At 44.3% G+C, this 15,689-nt stretch overlaps 1 protein-coding gene across 1 annotated transcript in view; it reads right to left on the bottom strand.

The window, feature by feature from the left end:
- Positions 1-7,940: 7,940 nt before the first annotated feature.
- ZMAT4 (zinc finger matrin-type 4) overlaps positions 7,941-15,689 on the bottom strand; it is a 2,083,246-nt gene continuing 2,075,497 nt past the window's right edge. Inside the window, exon 7 of the mRNA XM_086943563.1 lies at positions 7,941-8,033. Coding sequence (XP_086799689.1) covers positions 7,964-8,033 — 70 coding nt within the window. The 3' untranslated portion in view covers positions 7,941-7,963. The remainder of the gene's footprint in view (positions 8,034-15,689) is intronic.

The raw sequence follows: 15,689 nt of genomic DNA, 5'->3' as shown, positions 1-15,689 counted from the left end.
GGCTTGATCCATCACCGTTATTTATCTCACTGCACCATCCCAGCTCAGAACCTGGCTATATGCAAATCAGTCTGTCCCTGGCCCAGTGCATCATGGGAACAGGGCAGACTAAACTACCAAGACAATTCTTCACCAGAAAGGAGACAAGCTACTGGGGACCGGTTTCTGGCATTTCAGCCGTCTTCGGCCCGGCTTGCTTGAATCCTGATGGTGCAGTGAGAAAGGGACTCATGTCTGAGTATACCCTGCCACACCTATAGTGGCCAAAAACGATTCAGAAAAGGGGGTGGTGATGAACAGAGTGTCTGAATTAAGCATACCAGGTAAGAGTGGTCTGCTTAATTCAGACACTCTGTCCATCACCACCCCTTGTTGTTTAATTATTTTGTCCACCATAAGCGTGGAAGGGTATACTCAGATGTGAGTCCCTTGCTCATTGCACCATCAGGATTCAAGCAAGCCGGGCCGAAGACGGCTGTAATGCCAGAAACCGGTCCCCGGAAGCTTGTTTCCTTCCCAGTGAAAGAATTGGCTTTGTAGTTTGGTTTGCCCTGTTCCCATCATGCACTGGGACAGGAACAGACTAATTTGCATATAGCCAGGTTCTGAGCTGGGATGGTGCAGTGAGCTAAAAAACGGTGTTGAATCTAGCCCTGATCTCTTGACTGGGTGAGAGTATTCTGCTTAATTCAGAAACTCTGTCCATCACCACCCCTTGTTGTTTAGTCAAAATAACAGTGCCACAACTGAACGAAAATAAAAGGGCTCGTGAGGAGAGCCAAACTACAGTAACAGCTAAAAGACTTAAAAGAAAGAAAAGTGAACCCAGATACATAAAAAGACTGAAACTAAGATTAAAGACAGTAGAAGAGAAATTAGAAGACTGAAAAAGGGCTGCCAGTGAAAGACAGAAAACAGGAGGCCAGCCAAACAGACGAAGTACCAGGATAAAAAGACAAAACAAAAATTATCGGAGTCCTGAATGGACTTATTTGGTGTTGGAAGAAATTGAAGATTTCGAAATAAGCGACAAAAGCGACAGAGACTCAATTGCTGATCAAAGTTCCGAAGAAGAAGACCCAACCTGAAAGTAAAACTACGTAAGCCTCTTGTGTAAAGTTACAAAGAGGGGTTGGAAAGCTTCTTTTGAACCAAAATGTCAGATTCAAATGTGAATGGAAGACCTAGAGGAAACTCTTGTAAAACAAGCTGCAAAGTATGTTTATGTAGTGTAGCCATAGTACTGATTTTATGGATAGGACTAACAATTACCATTCCATTTATGATAAGTAAAAATACTAACCTGTACCCTACTAAACAAGTGACGCCAGACACCGAAGCTGTACAAACTGAAGAAACACCACGAAGTGTAGAAATACATGAGAAGACTCTTAGCCTTAGACAGACAAAAATGGACATAGATGCATCAGATGAGGGAGGACTACATTATCACAGAATCAAAAACAGAACACATTTAAATGTATTTGCAAATCTTTTAGTACACTATGTAGAAGCTATGGAAATAGAAGACTGCTATGTCTGCATGAAGCTACCTACTTCTGTAGCTGAAGGTGTGACCTATCACCATCTACCCCTAACCTATGGAATTTCCTGTAGTATATTAGCAAGCTTATTTTACAGAAGCACCTTACAGTATTACTATTCAAACTCTGACGTAATCTTTTCTGAACTCCCTATTCGGGGAAACCTGAACATTGTTCATATTAGAAGTGATGTGACTCGTTGTATGTGAGAATATTTTCTGACTATAGGTGACATTGATTTAAATGAAGCACACAGAGACAATTTGACCTGTTCATTACATGAACAAGAAAAAATGTTTTTGAAAATGGCAGAAAAGAGAAGGGAGAGATTTCAAAGAAAGGCAAATGATAAAAGACAGAAAACCCCTAAGTGGGCTGAAAACATGGAAAGCACCTCAAATGGTGAAGCTAATCCTGCACTGTTGCTGGACTTCGAACGGAAAGGAAAACTCTGTCTTCATAGAGAAAAGACTAGTTATTATAACAATGTATTCATCGGTTCCAGTGAATGCAAACACAATTACAAGGTAATTGGAGGTTGGGGTTTCAAAAATGGGTCAGAACCTGTGTTTCCCAGAATTTATTATATATGTGGAAACAAGGCTTATTTCAAATTGCCGGATCACTGGTATGGAAGCTGCTATTTTGGCATTGTCTCCCCGAAAATATACCATGTGAACACCGCCGCTGAAAGCAATGAAAATACTAATGGTTTAGTACGTAGTAGACGAGAAAGTGTAGGAGAAATTATAGGTGATATATTTAGTGCACTGATACCTGGAGTGGGAGTGGTTCTGAATACTCACCGAATTTGCAAATTGTCTACAGTAGTGGATCGGTTATCAACTGACACTGCTCCTGGATTCTTGCTGGTCAATACTGAAATGGTTGCGATCAGATCAATGGTTTTACAAAATCGACTTGCTCTTGATACCTTATTGGCAAAAGAGGGCGGAGTCTGCAGGATGTTAAAAGCGCAACATTGTTGCACTTACATTCCTGATAAGAGTGTTGAAATTAAGAAATATGTGAGAAACATTACTAATCTGGAAAAAGAACTCAAACCACTGGAGGTTGATAGTGCCTGGAAGAGACTAACTGATGGTCTCTCCTCTGTAGGTAGTTTGTTTTCTAACATAGGTAGAAGTCTCGTGGGAAAAATACTGATGCCAATGGCTGGAATAAGTTTGATTGTGCTGATCATAATAATTTGCTGCAAGTGTCAAAAATGCAGGAAGAAGTATACTGTGAATAAGAGAGGAGTGAAGAGGAATATTGATGAACTTGAATTAGAAGAGTTGAGAAACCAGATTTACAAAAAGGCCAAGAATTCCCATCCTAATAAGGATGCAGAGAAGAGGCTTAACAACAAGTTTGTGGAGATCGAAATGAGTGAGATTTGAAAGAAGTTGGCATCTGTTTCCATTATTAGTGATGATAGTAAATATCATCAAAGAGGGGATTGATGGAGCAAGGATTCGCACGTAAAGCGACTTGCTCACATTCAAGAACCTCGCATAACCTATAATGTCAGTAATCAACCTGGTTTGTCATTAATAATGCACTTTCACACAACACGCGGGTGTCCCAGAGATGCTTGCCTATGTGTCTATTAATCCTAACGAAGCTTGCAACTGACATGGTCGCTGCTATGCGGGATTTCAGTCTGCGCATGCGTCGGTCATACCCATGTGATGTGACGCACTCGTAGTTCTGGAGGGATTTTTTCGCACATGCGCATTACTGCTAAAATGGCCACTTTGTTTTTAACATGCTCTCTGCTTGCTACTGCCGCTTTTGCTCAGCTGTCTATTTCTGCTTAACCTCTAACGCTATAGATATTATAAAGTAAGGGGTGCAGTGTAGGTAATCATGGTATACAGTGTATTCATTTTTTCTGTGTTTCTAATTTGTTTTCGCTTATTTTTCATGTACCGCGTATCTGTGGGCCTGAGAGTGGGGAGCCTCTCCATCTTAGAAGTCTGAAAGGGACTCATCACGTGACAAGAGAAATGAAGTCTTGCAACAGTGGAACTCAGCCAGCTGGCTGCCGAAACTGGGATGCTCCTGGGAACCTACCCTCTGCCCTAGGAGAAGACTTCGACTTGTACCTGAAATGTATCAATTTATGTGATAATGTTTGTGTGCCTTATTGTTCTCTTTTTCACGTATGCCATGGGAACTGGAATGTAAGGGGTGTGTACGAAAATTGAATATTAATTATGTGAACACCGAATTCTAGGTGGTGACAATGATCTAACCACCTCACTTGTCCAATCCAAAGTTGGGGATCCTGTCATTTGCAACATTTGTGGGTGGTCCACTAACCCAAAACAGTATAACTAGTCTTGTTTTAGCTAGAGAAATTGTCCGACTTGTCCGAGTAGCAGACCTGTCACCGACCCTACGAACTCTATAGGTGATTGATATAGAGAGCTGCAGAGCACTCTGTCCGTAATATCCACAAACTCCAAGGGGTGGAATAGTCTTAAGTGCTGGCGAAGCACTTTGCTGGGAGATTCGAGAACCCAATCGGGGTTATTGGCAGATTCCGTGCAGAGAGGGAGTAGCGCAGGCGTTGCATCCAAAGCTGCAGGTGTTGGTCGTGCCCTTTGATGAGCCCAGTCCTGATCCAAATCCTGAGGGGTATCCTGTCCTGACTGTCCATGAGCTGTACCTGCTCACCTACTGGCATCCTAAGTCCTTGAGGGTCCTTGTCCTCACTTTTTCCCAAACTGACCCGTGGCCAGGGTTAGTCCTCATTCCCGTCCTAGGTAAATATAATTGTGGGTGTCCGTCTATCTATTCTCTTTTCCTCTCCTCCTTTTAATAAAGCATTCTTGCCTACGTTATTTTCCCTGTCTTTTCCAAAGATTTACATGCTACTGTTTATTAGTTATGTTCCATTTTTCCCCTTACCTTTAGGACATTATTGAAACTGTTTACTTAATTAGTATGATCTAATTTTACTTGTGTTCGGAATCTATGTTTAAATTAGTAGTTAGAATAAAGTCTGTTTTACATCACATGTAGTAATTCTAGCACTCCACTAGATAGTATGGTTTTCCAATTTTACCTACCTTAGTATAAGCCTGAAGACAGAATAGCTTGATCCCTGTTACCCTATTCCTATAGATTGTTAGCACTCAATGGTGCTCAGTCTCATTCATAGTTACATTTTAGTCCTGATCCTAGTTCTTTATATTCTAATCTGTATAAACTTTATTCTCATGGCATACGAACTCTAAACTTTTACTATATAAAGTCTTGAAAACCCTTCAGGTGTCTGTGGTTATTACAATCGTAAATTGTTATGCAAATGTATGAGGTATTTGTAGCAGTCTTATCTCCTACCCACTGCTAGCTCCTGATTCGTCGGGAACATAGATACCTGTTACACGGTGGTAAGTTGGGTACACTGGAAATAGTAGAAAGGAAAAACACTCGAATTACTGATAGTAATGTGTAAACTCGCCCGATTCACAAAAATACAGTCATAAACACGTCATGGGCCAAGTGCGTGTAATCTGGTGAAATAAAGTTTCTGGTGACCTGCGCGCTCTATCAGGTGTGAGTGTTTGATTAATTCAGATGCTCCGTCTATCACCACCCCCTTTTGTACCACTTTTGGCCGCCATAAGTGTGGCAGGGTATGCTCAGACGTGAGTCCCTTCCTCACTTTTCCACTGGATTCAAGCAAGCCGGGCTGAAAACAGCTGGAATGCCTGAAACCGGTCCTCGGAAGCTTGTTTCCGGTCCAGGGAAGACATGTCTTGGCAATTCGGGCTGGACTGCTCCCATAAGGCGCAGTGTCAGACTGATTTGCATATAGCCATGTCTGAACTGGGGTGGCAGAGTGGGCTAAAGAACGGTGGTGGATTAAACCCAGATCTTTTGACTGGGTGTGAGTGTTTGATTGATTCAGATGCTCCGTCCACCACCACCTCCTTTTATACCACTTTTGGCCGCCATAAGTGTGGCAGGGTATGCTCAGACGTGAGTCCCTTGCTCACTTTGCCATTGGATTCAAGCAAGCCGGGCTGAAGACGGCTGGAATGCTAGAAACCGGTCCTCGGAGGCTTGTTTCCGGTCCAGGGAAGACATGGCTTGGCAATTCGGGCTGGACTGTTCCCATAAGGCACAGGGTCAGACTGATTTGCATATAGCCATGTCTGAACTGGGGTGGCAGAGTGGGCTAAAGAACGGTGGTGGATTAAACCCAGATCTTTTGACAGGGTGTGAGTGTTTGATTGATTCAGATGCTCCGTCCATCACCACCCCCGTTTGTACCGCTTTTGGCCGCCATAAGTGTGGCAGGGTATGCTCAGACGTGAGTCCCTTTCTCACTTTGCCACTGGATTCAAGCAAGCCGGGCTGAAGACGGCTGGAATGCCAGAAACCGGTCCTCGGAAGCTTGTTTCCGGTCGAGGGAAGACATGGCTTTGCAATTCGGGCTGGACTGTTCCCATAAGGCACAGGGTCAGACTGATTTGCATATAGCCATGTCTGAACTGGTGTGGCAGAGTGGGCTAAAGAACGCTGGTGGATTAAACCCAGATCTTTTGACTGGGTGTGAGTGTTTGATTGATTCAGATGCTCCGTCCATCACCACCCCCTTTTGTACCGCTTTTGGCCGCCATAAGTGTGGCAGGGTATGCTCAGACGTGAGTCCCTTGCTCACTTTGCCACTGGATTCAAGCAAGCCGGGCTAAAGACGGCTGGAATGCCAGACACCGGTCCTCGGAAGCTTGTTTCCGGTCCAGTGAATACATGGCATGGCAATTCGGGCTGGACTGTTCCCATAAGGCACAGGGTCACACTGATTTGCATATAGCCATGTCTGAACTGGGGTGGCAGAGTGGGCTAAAGAACGGTGGTGGATTAAATCCAGATCTTTTGACTGGGTGTGAATGTTTGATTGATTCAGATGCTCCGTCCATCACCACCCCTTTTGTACCGCTTTTGGCCGCCATAAGTGTGGCAGGGTATGCTCAGACATGAGTCCCTTGCTCACTTTGCCACTGGATTCAAGCAAGCCGGGCTAAAGACGGCTGGAATGCCAGAAACCGGTCCTCGGAAGCTTGTTTTTGGTCCGGGGAAGACATGGCTTGACAATTCGGGCTGGACTGTTCCCATAAGGCACAGGGTCAGACTGATTTGCATATAGCCATGTCTGAACTGGGGTGGCAGAGTGGGCTAAAGAACGGTGGTGGATTAAACCCAGATCTTTTGACAGGGTGTGAGTGTTTGATTGATTCAGATGCTCCGTCCATCACCACCCCCGTTTGTACCGCTTTTGGCCACCATAAGTGTGGCAGGGTATGCTCAGACGTGAGTCCCTTGCTCACTTTGCCACTGGATTCAAGCAAGCCGGGCTGAAGACGGCTGGAATGCCAGAAACCGGTCCTCGGAAGCTTGTTTCGGTCCAGGGAAGACATGGCTTGGCAATTCGGGCTGGACTGTTCCCATAAGGCACAGGGTCAGACTGATTTGCATATAGCCATGTCTGAACTGGCGTGGCAGAGTGGGCTAAAGAACGCTGGTGGATTAAACCCAGATCTTTTGACTGGGTGTGAGTGTTTGATTGATTCAGATGCTCCGTCCATCACCACCCCTTTTGTACCGCTTTTGGCCGCCATAAGTGTGGCAGGGTATGCTCAGACATGAGTCCCTTGCTCACTTTGCCACTGGATTCAAGCAAGCCGGGCTAAAGACGGCTGGAATGCCAGAAACCGGTCCTCGGAAGCTTGTTTCCGGTCCAGTGAATACATGGCATGGCAATTCGGGCTGGACTGTTCCCATAAGGCACAGGGTCACACTGATTTGCATATAGCCATGTCTGAACTGGGGTGGCAGAGTGGGCTAAAGAACGGTGGTGGATTAAATCCAGATCTTTTGACTGGGTGTGAGTGTTTGATTGATTCAGATGCTCCGTCCATCACCACCCCCTTTTGTACCGCATAATCGCATGAGTCAGAGTGATTAGGTCGACAACGTTTCAATCCACTAAACATGTGAGATCATCATCAGGACAATACAGTGCTTGCCAGGATACCTAAACCAATATGGAAGCAAGTTATATCAAAATAAGAACCATAGGTCAGACTGCCCGTAAACCGTGTCCACCGCCGTTGCCTGTAGGCCACAGTGCTGGCAGTCTTTAGATTGATGTATGATGAGTTGACCACAGTGCCACAGGTGTGGCTGTGGCGATCATGTTGTGGTTGTGATAATTCTTCTATGTCTATTGATGTCTGTGTGAACATTTCGACTGCATATGGGTCGAATGCACACATATGCATGATACATATGGAAACATACCACACAGCCATTGCTGGAGTCTGGCCCATATATGGGCAGTACAGCAATGTGTATATGATACAAAAAGTGCTCACCTGTAGATCACTGTATACAAGGCCTTATTCTTCAGGGTGAATATGCTGCTGTGAAGGGGAGACCTGGAGAAATTGGATCCATTTTGAATTTTGCCTGAAAGAACAGGAGAGGGTCAAGTATGCACCCCAAATCATGTGTTACTGCAGACTTGAAGCTGATGGCTGGACCACTTCGGTCGGCTCATCAGAAACCTACACGTAATATGGACGGCGGTGGAACTCCTCAGTACTGCCTATGGCAGCTGCTTTTCCCCAACCTCAAACCCGATGGTTTGCAATGTCGGCAGTTCAGCCACAGTCTTCAGAAATGAAGTCCCCCCAACTTTCAATAAGTCGGTCAGACCACCAAGCTCACCATGTTTCGACCACCTGTACTGTGGTTCACGGGCTGCCTAACTCGTAAAAAGGCCCTTAGTCTTCTGCTTCAATAACCTGACTCTTGTTTCTGTTTATCAAGGTCAGACTAAAAATACAGCATGGGAGATCTTTACAAATATTTTCAGTCCTTTAGAATATGGCTTTCAAATCGCGGCTATGTTGATTCATAGTTAGAGATAATGTCAAGGAATGGCAGAGGTAAATATACGAACTATTTGTTAAAAACTTATTTTTGTGCTAACATTTCAGCACGGGCTATTCTAACTTATTTAACAGTGCACCTAGCAGATAATTCGGAAAGTCAGTTAAATACAACATCCGACCTAATGTATATTGATCTGCCACAAGAGCCAGGTGAACATACCGTGGAAAGGCAAGCGTGCATCACAACTCAGCCTCGTAAGCCCTCGAAATTAATTCAACTTTTTTTTCCCAAAGTAGTAAAATTTTTGAGTTCATTTTACAGCAGTCAACAACATGTTTAACAATGCTCAAGTGTAACGTAAAAACATGCATTTTTTCTTTACTATTTTTTGTTTTCCTTTAACCACTGAATGACTCAATTTATTACAGTTTGTAGTCATATACTTTAGATTGTGTTAGCCTAAACCACCATGAATTGTTCAGTGAACACTTCTTCTAACTAGAACAGACGCTACAAGTAGAAATCATTAGTTGGGCCACCTGTTCTTTGGTCGTTTAAATGTAATTGATTTTAATTATGCAGATGAATGGACATACCATATTTCATGGAGGAAAACTTAGAGAAGGCAATACAAATTGCTCTGCATCTCAACAAGAACAATTTGCATTTGTAAATTCCTTTACATGCAGTTTGTTTCATTGGCTGAATAACCCAATGAAGACTTTGGTTCCATTAATCATAAGTGATCAGTAGTAACCGGAGCAGAACAGTGGTTGCTGCATTCATCAGTTTGTCATATCTTAGCCTACTCTTCCCTCAAAACTTAATTAAGGAAGTTATATCACCTAGAGGAACAGAATGAAAAATGACGCTGGGTCCACACTGAAACATTGCTCAAAACAGCTTCCCCTAATTAATGGGTAGATCACGAAAAAGAAACGTACGTTTTCTAAAGAATACATTTTTCATTATTTCATCTACTTGACCTATCATTCCAATGCATTGACTGACGGCTTGTCCTGCTTCCAATTATTCTTCATTGTTTGAATACAGTTTTCAAATTGTACAAGTTTGCCTTTCTTTTGCAGCATGAGACTCCTGATCCAGCTGGGGACGGACTGGTAACCCAAAGCAGTGTTGTGTAGTTCCTAGGAAACCCCAGGACCTGTGCATTACAGATTACCTAAATTGAGGGTTTGGTGTGCCAACCTTTTCCGGCACCCCCACAGGATATGTCAGCCTTTAGACCAGCTAGCTGTACAGTGCTACTACCACTTTCCTGTATCTTACAGTGGTGTAGGTAGTCTCAGGTAACCACCGAACATGAGAACCTTGATTCTTCAGGGATCGTGGAAAACAGTACAGTACATTTCGCTCAGGCACTTGTGCTTGCTTATTATCAGAAAAAGCACAGTATGGCGATTAGGACGTTTCAATAAGTATTTATTGGTCCAATGACCGTCTTGTGTGAAACATATGTGCCGAGATAATCAGGATACAGAAGCATACGAAAGAGATTGCTAGTACCAATCTAGTAAACAGTAGATGCATTACTACAATAGTGCTAATAAGATGAACATAAGCAGATCAGATAAAAACAATAGCACTTGCATATTCCTAAAATGCACGCCCTAAGTAATCTGCCGAAATTTACCTAGCCTAGATCTGTATGTGTAGCATGTTTATGCATGTATATAGCCAAGAACCTCAGAACAACAATAAAGGAAGTGTAGAGGTAATGATAGAATCACCCTCCTAACTGATCTATATAAACAAAAGGATTCTATCAATGTGTAATTGTGACTTATTTTTGTGTTTTTTTGTGTTTTTTTATTGAATATCTAATATATAAGTGTGGAACTAGGCTCTCTCTTAGGATGACAAGACGAGGGCACTATGTGCTTTTAAAATACCCCTCACACACTAAGAATCCCTTATTGTCATGCTTCATCATGGGGGTCTGCCCGTCCCTCTACGGGGTGGGGCGTGTCATCCTAAGAGAGAGCCTAGTTCCACACTAATATAGCCAAGAACCAGGAAACAGCCCCCTTACCTGATGGTTTGAAATAAAGGATCCCATCTCTGCTTCGAGGATGACACCTCGCAATGGATGTCAGACTGCTTTGTGTCGAAGATTCAGCATGCAGGACCCCGTGTCAGCTTAGGAAGTATTCCCTGAAGGACGAAGACACAGTCTAAAGCGATACCAAAGGGGATGATGGACGGCGCGTTGGAGCAAACCAAACACTCACCCCCAGTCAACTAATCCATCATCATTCTTTAGCTCACTCCACCACCCCAGTTCAGACATGGCCATATGCAAATCAGTCTGACCCTGTGCCTCATGGGAACAGGCCAGCCCGAACTGCCAAGCTATGTCTTCCCTGGACTGGAAACAAGCATCCTGGGACCGGTTTCTGGCTAACCAGCCGTCATCAGCCAGGTTAGTTTGAATCCAGTGGAAATGTGAGAAAGGGACCCACGCACGCCACCACCCCAGTTCAGACATTGACATATGCAAATCAGTCTGACCCTGTGCATCATGGGAACAGTCCAGCCCAAACTGCCAAGCCCTGTCTTCCCTAGACCGGAAACAAGCATCCTGAAGAAGCCCTTGTAGGGTGAATACGATGCCAGACTGGGCCTTCATCAAGGGTGGCCTACTGACAGAAAAGATGGTGTGCAACCACTTAGCCAAACCTCAGATTCATTTGAACCCTATGCTACAGGTCCCCGGTAGCTTGTTTCCTTCTCAGTATAAGAATTGGCTTGGTAGCTTGGTCTGCCCTGTTCCCATGATGCACTGGGCCAGGGTCGGACTAATTTGCTTATAGCCAAGTTCTGAGCTGGGATGGTGCAGTGAGCTAAAAAACGGTGATGGATCAGGCCCTGATCTTTGGACTGGGTAAGAATGGTCTGCTTAATTCAGACACTCCGTTCATCACCACCCCCTTTTCTGAATCATTTTTGTCCACCACAAGCGTGGAAGGATATACTCAGATGTGAGTCCCTAGCTCATTGCACCATCAGGATTCAAGCAAGCCGGGCCGAAGACGGCTGAAATGCCAGAAACCGGTCCCCGGTAGCTTTTTTTCTTTCTCAGTATAAGAATTGGCTTGGTAGTTTGGTCTGCCCTGTTCCCATGATGCACTGGGCCAGGGTCAGACTAATTTGCATATAGCCAAGTTCTGAGCTGGGATGGTGCAGTGAGCTAAAAAACGGTGATGGATCAAGCCCTGATCTTTGGACTGGGTAAGAGTGGTCTGCTTAATTCAGACACTCCGTTCATCACCACCCCCTTTTCTGAATCACAGATCTTTATCCAGCTCTGAAAATGCCAGCATAAGGTTCTTCCACCTGGGAGCACCGATCTGGCATAATGCTGGAATTTAGATTGGCACACAATCATTTTTCTGTGAGGATTGGGTCTCTAGAGGAATCCTAGTAATACAACAACTTGTTGAAGATAACAACTTGAAGGTATTCCTGACACCAAGTAAGGAATATGACCTCCCAGAAAACCTGTTCTGGAAATACCACCAACTAAAAATCTGTCTTATGAAAAAACTTGGAGGTGCTATGTAACCTTTTCCTGCCTCAATTGCACATGCCTAAGTGGTGAACTGGATAAAGAGCAATTGATAGATAGAATCCTGAAAAATGTCAAACATTCACCCCAAGTACAGATACCTGGGCCTCCATTGTTTTTTTGCTCACCACGCTGTTCCCGTTTTGGACTCAGCCATATGCAAATCAGTATTGACCATGCTCCCTGTAGGAACAGTCCAGTCATAACTCAGATCTATGACAGAGGTTGAATTTTTGATCTGTTCAGCATTCCGTCTATAATTTTTTCTTTTTGTTTTTTTTGTTGCCCTAAGTGGGAAGGGAATGCCCATACTTGGGTCATGTGCTCGCTATGCCACCAAATTCATTCTAATCTGGCTGATGAGGGGTTATACCCCAATAAAGGTACCAGTATACTGGTTTCTGGGCCAGGGAGGACCTACGTAGGCAGATGGGGCTGGACTGCTCCAATGGGGAGCAGGATAAGACTCATTTGCAGATGGCTGGGAACAAACTGGAATGGCATGACAAGCAAAACATTGATGGATTAAACACTAGATCTGTGACTGGGGTTGATATTTGATTTGTTCAGCATTCCATACATCATCTGTTCTTTATACTATTGTCTCACTAATTGTGAAGGGTATGCCCAGACATGGGTCCTGTGCTAACTATCTCACCAGATTCAAACTAGCTGAAGAGGCCTGATACCCCGAAACCAGTCTCAGGATGCTTGTTTCTGGTCCAGGAGGACCTGGCCTTGCAGTTACAGCTGGATTTTCCCATGGGGAGCAGGGTAAGACTGATTTTCATATGGCTGGGCACAAACTGGAAGGGCAGGGCAAGCAAAAAAAATTGGGATTTAACCCAGATCTGTGAATGGGCGATGCGTCAGTTTTGCTCTGTGATGCATCGTTTAGGCATTGTGATCTATTGCTTAGCAGAGAAGATGCATTGTTTCCACTGGAAATCCCCTTTACCCCATTTCCAAGGGTCCAGGACCGGGGTGGCACCACTTAGAAGGGTAGACTCACAGATGGCAGAGTCCAGGTTAAGGGATTGAAAGCCTGTTATTTCCCTGATGCTTCAGATCAGGCCAGTCAAATGGCCATTAGAGTCACTCTGGGATCTGAAGTCAAGTGATGCAGGTCCAGTCCCTCTCTTCTAGCCAAGAATGAAGCAGGCAGAAGTTCAGAACAGCAAAGCAGGAGTCCAGAAGAGTGCAGTCCAGCAGATTGGTAGTCCTTACGTGGCACAACATTCCTTCTTCCTGCCAGAGTATTCACTGGTCCAGAAGTGTACTGAAGGGATGGTGTCCACTACTTATACCCGGTTGTATCTTTGAATTGGGTCTGACTTCAGAAACATGCCTTTGAAGTTCACAGATGTCCTCTTTTCCTGCCCTGACTCCAGTTGCCTTACTGGGCTATAAACCCCTTAATTTGTGGACAGGACATAGCCTATTCAGGTGTAAGAGAGGCTGAGCCTAGCTCATCCCTCCCATACTGACAGAGGAGGAATAAACCAAACCCGCCTACCAACTGCTCCCAGTCATGTGAACAGAATGGCTAAAGCAAGAACATGCCAACTTTTTTAAAGTGGGATTTTCAGAATTGCAATTTAATTTCAGACCAACCATAAGTTTGGATTGTAAAGTGTGATTCCAGAAACACCAAACTTGAATCACTTATATCTTCCCATTTGCAAATTATGTTTATAAGAGGTAAAAAGGTAATCTGTGTTACATGTGTAGGATATAGGTCTTGAAGTAGTGAAAAATGAATTTAAAGGTTTTTCAGTATCAGGACATGGAAAAATTAAAAGTACATTTCCTTCTTTTTAAATACATTGCACCCTTACCTCTGGGCTGTCCAGGGCCTATCCTAAGGGTAACTTATGTGTATAAAAAGGAAGGTTTGGACCTGGCAAAAGTTTTATTTTGCCGGGTCGAAATTTAAGTCGAAGTGCACACACCGGCTCTGCAATGTTAGGCCAGAGAAATGGTTAAAGGGCTCCTGAATAGGGGGACCCAAACAGTGCTGAACTCCCGATAGTAGCACAAACAGTGCTGAAGTCCCAAAAGTACCTTTTAATTTGCAGTCCCTGGGCACATATATTACCACTTTAACAGGGACTTATAAGTCAATTAAATATGCCAATTGGGTATGAAGCAATATTACAATGTTTGACGGGGAGAGCACAGGCAATTTAGCACTGGTTAGCAGTGGTAAGGTGCACAAAGTCTTAATACCAGCAAAATTGAGGTCAGGAAAATTAAGACCACCCTGAGAATGTCAGGTCTAGCAGCACTGGTCCGCTTACAATCTCCATCAAGCCAAAATGGCTCCGATGTCAAAGTCCTGCCGCTGTAATCAGCCAAAATGGGGCATCCTCCACCTTTATGGTCCTGCCCTCTGCTCAAAGATTTTTGGAAAGCAGTCTGGCACGTGCTGGAACATGTCTGAGTTTGTCCTTTGCAACCACCGATGGACCTATTTAGGTTGCACACCATGGCCGCACTAGACATTGTTTTGCTTTGTTTGTGCTAAGTTGGCAGGGTATGCCTAGACGTGGGCCCCTTGCTCACTTTGCCACTGGAATCAAGCTAGCCTGGCTGATGACGGATGATTAGCCAGAAACTGGTCCCAGGAAGCTTGTTTCTAGTTCAGGGAAGACATGGCTTGGCAGTTCGCGCTGGAGTGTTGCCATGAGGCACAGGGTGAGACCGATTTGCATATGGCCATGTCTGAACTGGGGTGGCTGAGTGAGCTAAAGAATGATGATGGATTAAACCCAGATCAGTTGACTGGGGGTGAGTGCTTGCAATGTTCAATTCTACGTCCATCATCCCCTTTGGTTTTGCTTTGTTCGCCCTAAGTTGGCAGGGTATCCCCATACGTGGGTCCCTTGCTCACTTTGCCACTGGATTCAAGCTAGCCTGTCTGATGACGGCTGATTAGCCAGAAACCGGTACCAGGATGCCTTCTTCTGGTCCAGGGAAGACATGGCTTGGCAGTTCCGGCTGGACTGTTCCCATGAGGCACTGGGTCAGACTAATTTGCATATAGCCATGTCTGAACTGGGGTGGCGGATTGAATTAAAGAATGATGATGGGTTAAACCCAGAGCACTTGACTGGGGGGGAGTGCATGCAATGTTCAACACTCCGTGCATCACCCACTTTGGTTTCACACTAAGCAATATCACTGCTTATGAAACATGATGGTTGTCTTTATCTCTAGCAATTGAAAAAATGTGCGTCCTCAGGAAGTGGGATTCATGCACCCCGCCTCAGCTCATTGACTAGTCTGAATCTATGATCACTTTAGCATGCCTTTGGAAAGCAATATACAAGTTGATACTACAGCAACATGTGTACAACCATATTTGGGAACACTTCTTAGCCTTTTGGCTAAACAAACTAAAACCAGTTACAGTAGGACATTGATATTGAACCTGTGAAATCAGTATTAAAGACTATATGTTACTGTCTCAGACTCTGGGACACGGTTTCAAAATTAAAACAGCGAGGGCAGAACTGGAACTCACAGCTCCTGAAGTTTGAAGATGGTGTACTGTGAGTACATCTACATTCTACACCTGATCCTTAAATTTAGATTCTCAGCTTGTCATGAGATAGTTATAAGATGGTGGTGCACAA

The sequence above is a fragment of the Lissotriton vulgaris genome, chromosome 11, assembly GCF_964263255.1.
Source record: "Lissotriton vulgaris chromosome 11, aLisVul1.2, whole genome shotgun sequence".
Taxonomy (NCBI): Eukaryota; Metazoa; Chordata; class Amphibia; order Caudata; family Salamandridae; genus Lissotriton; species Lissotriton vulgaris.
This window is presented reverse-complemented; position numbering and strand designations above follow the sequence as displayed.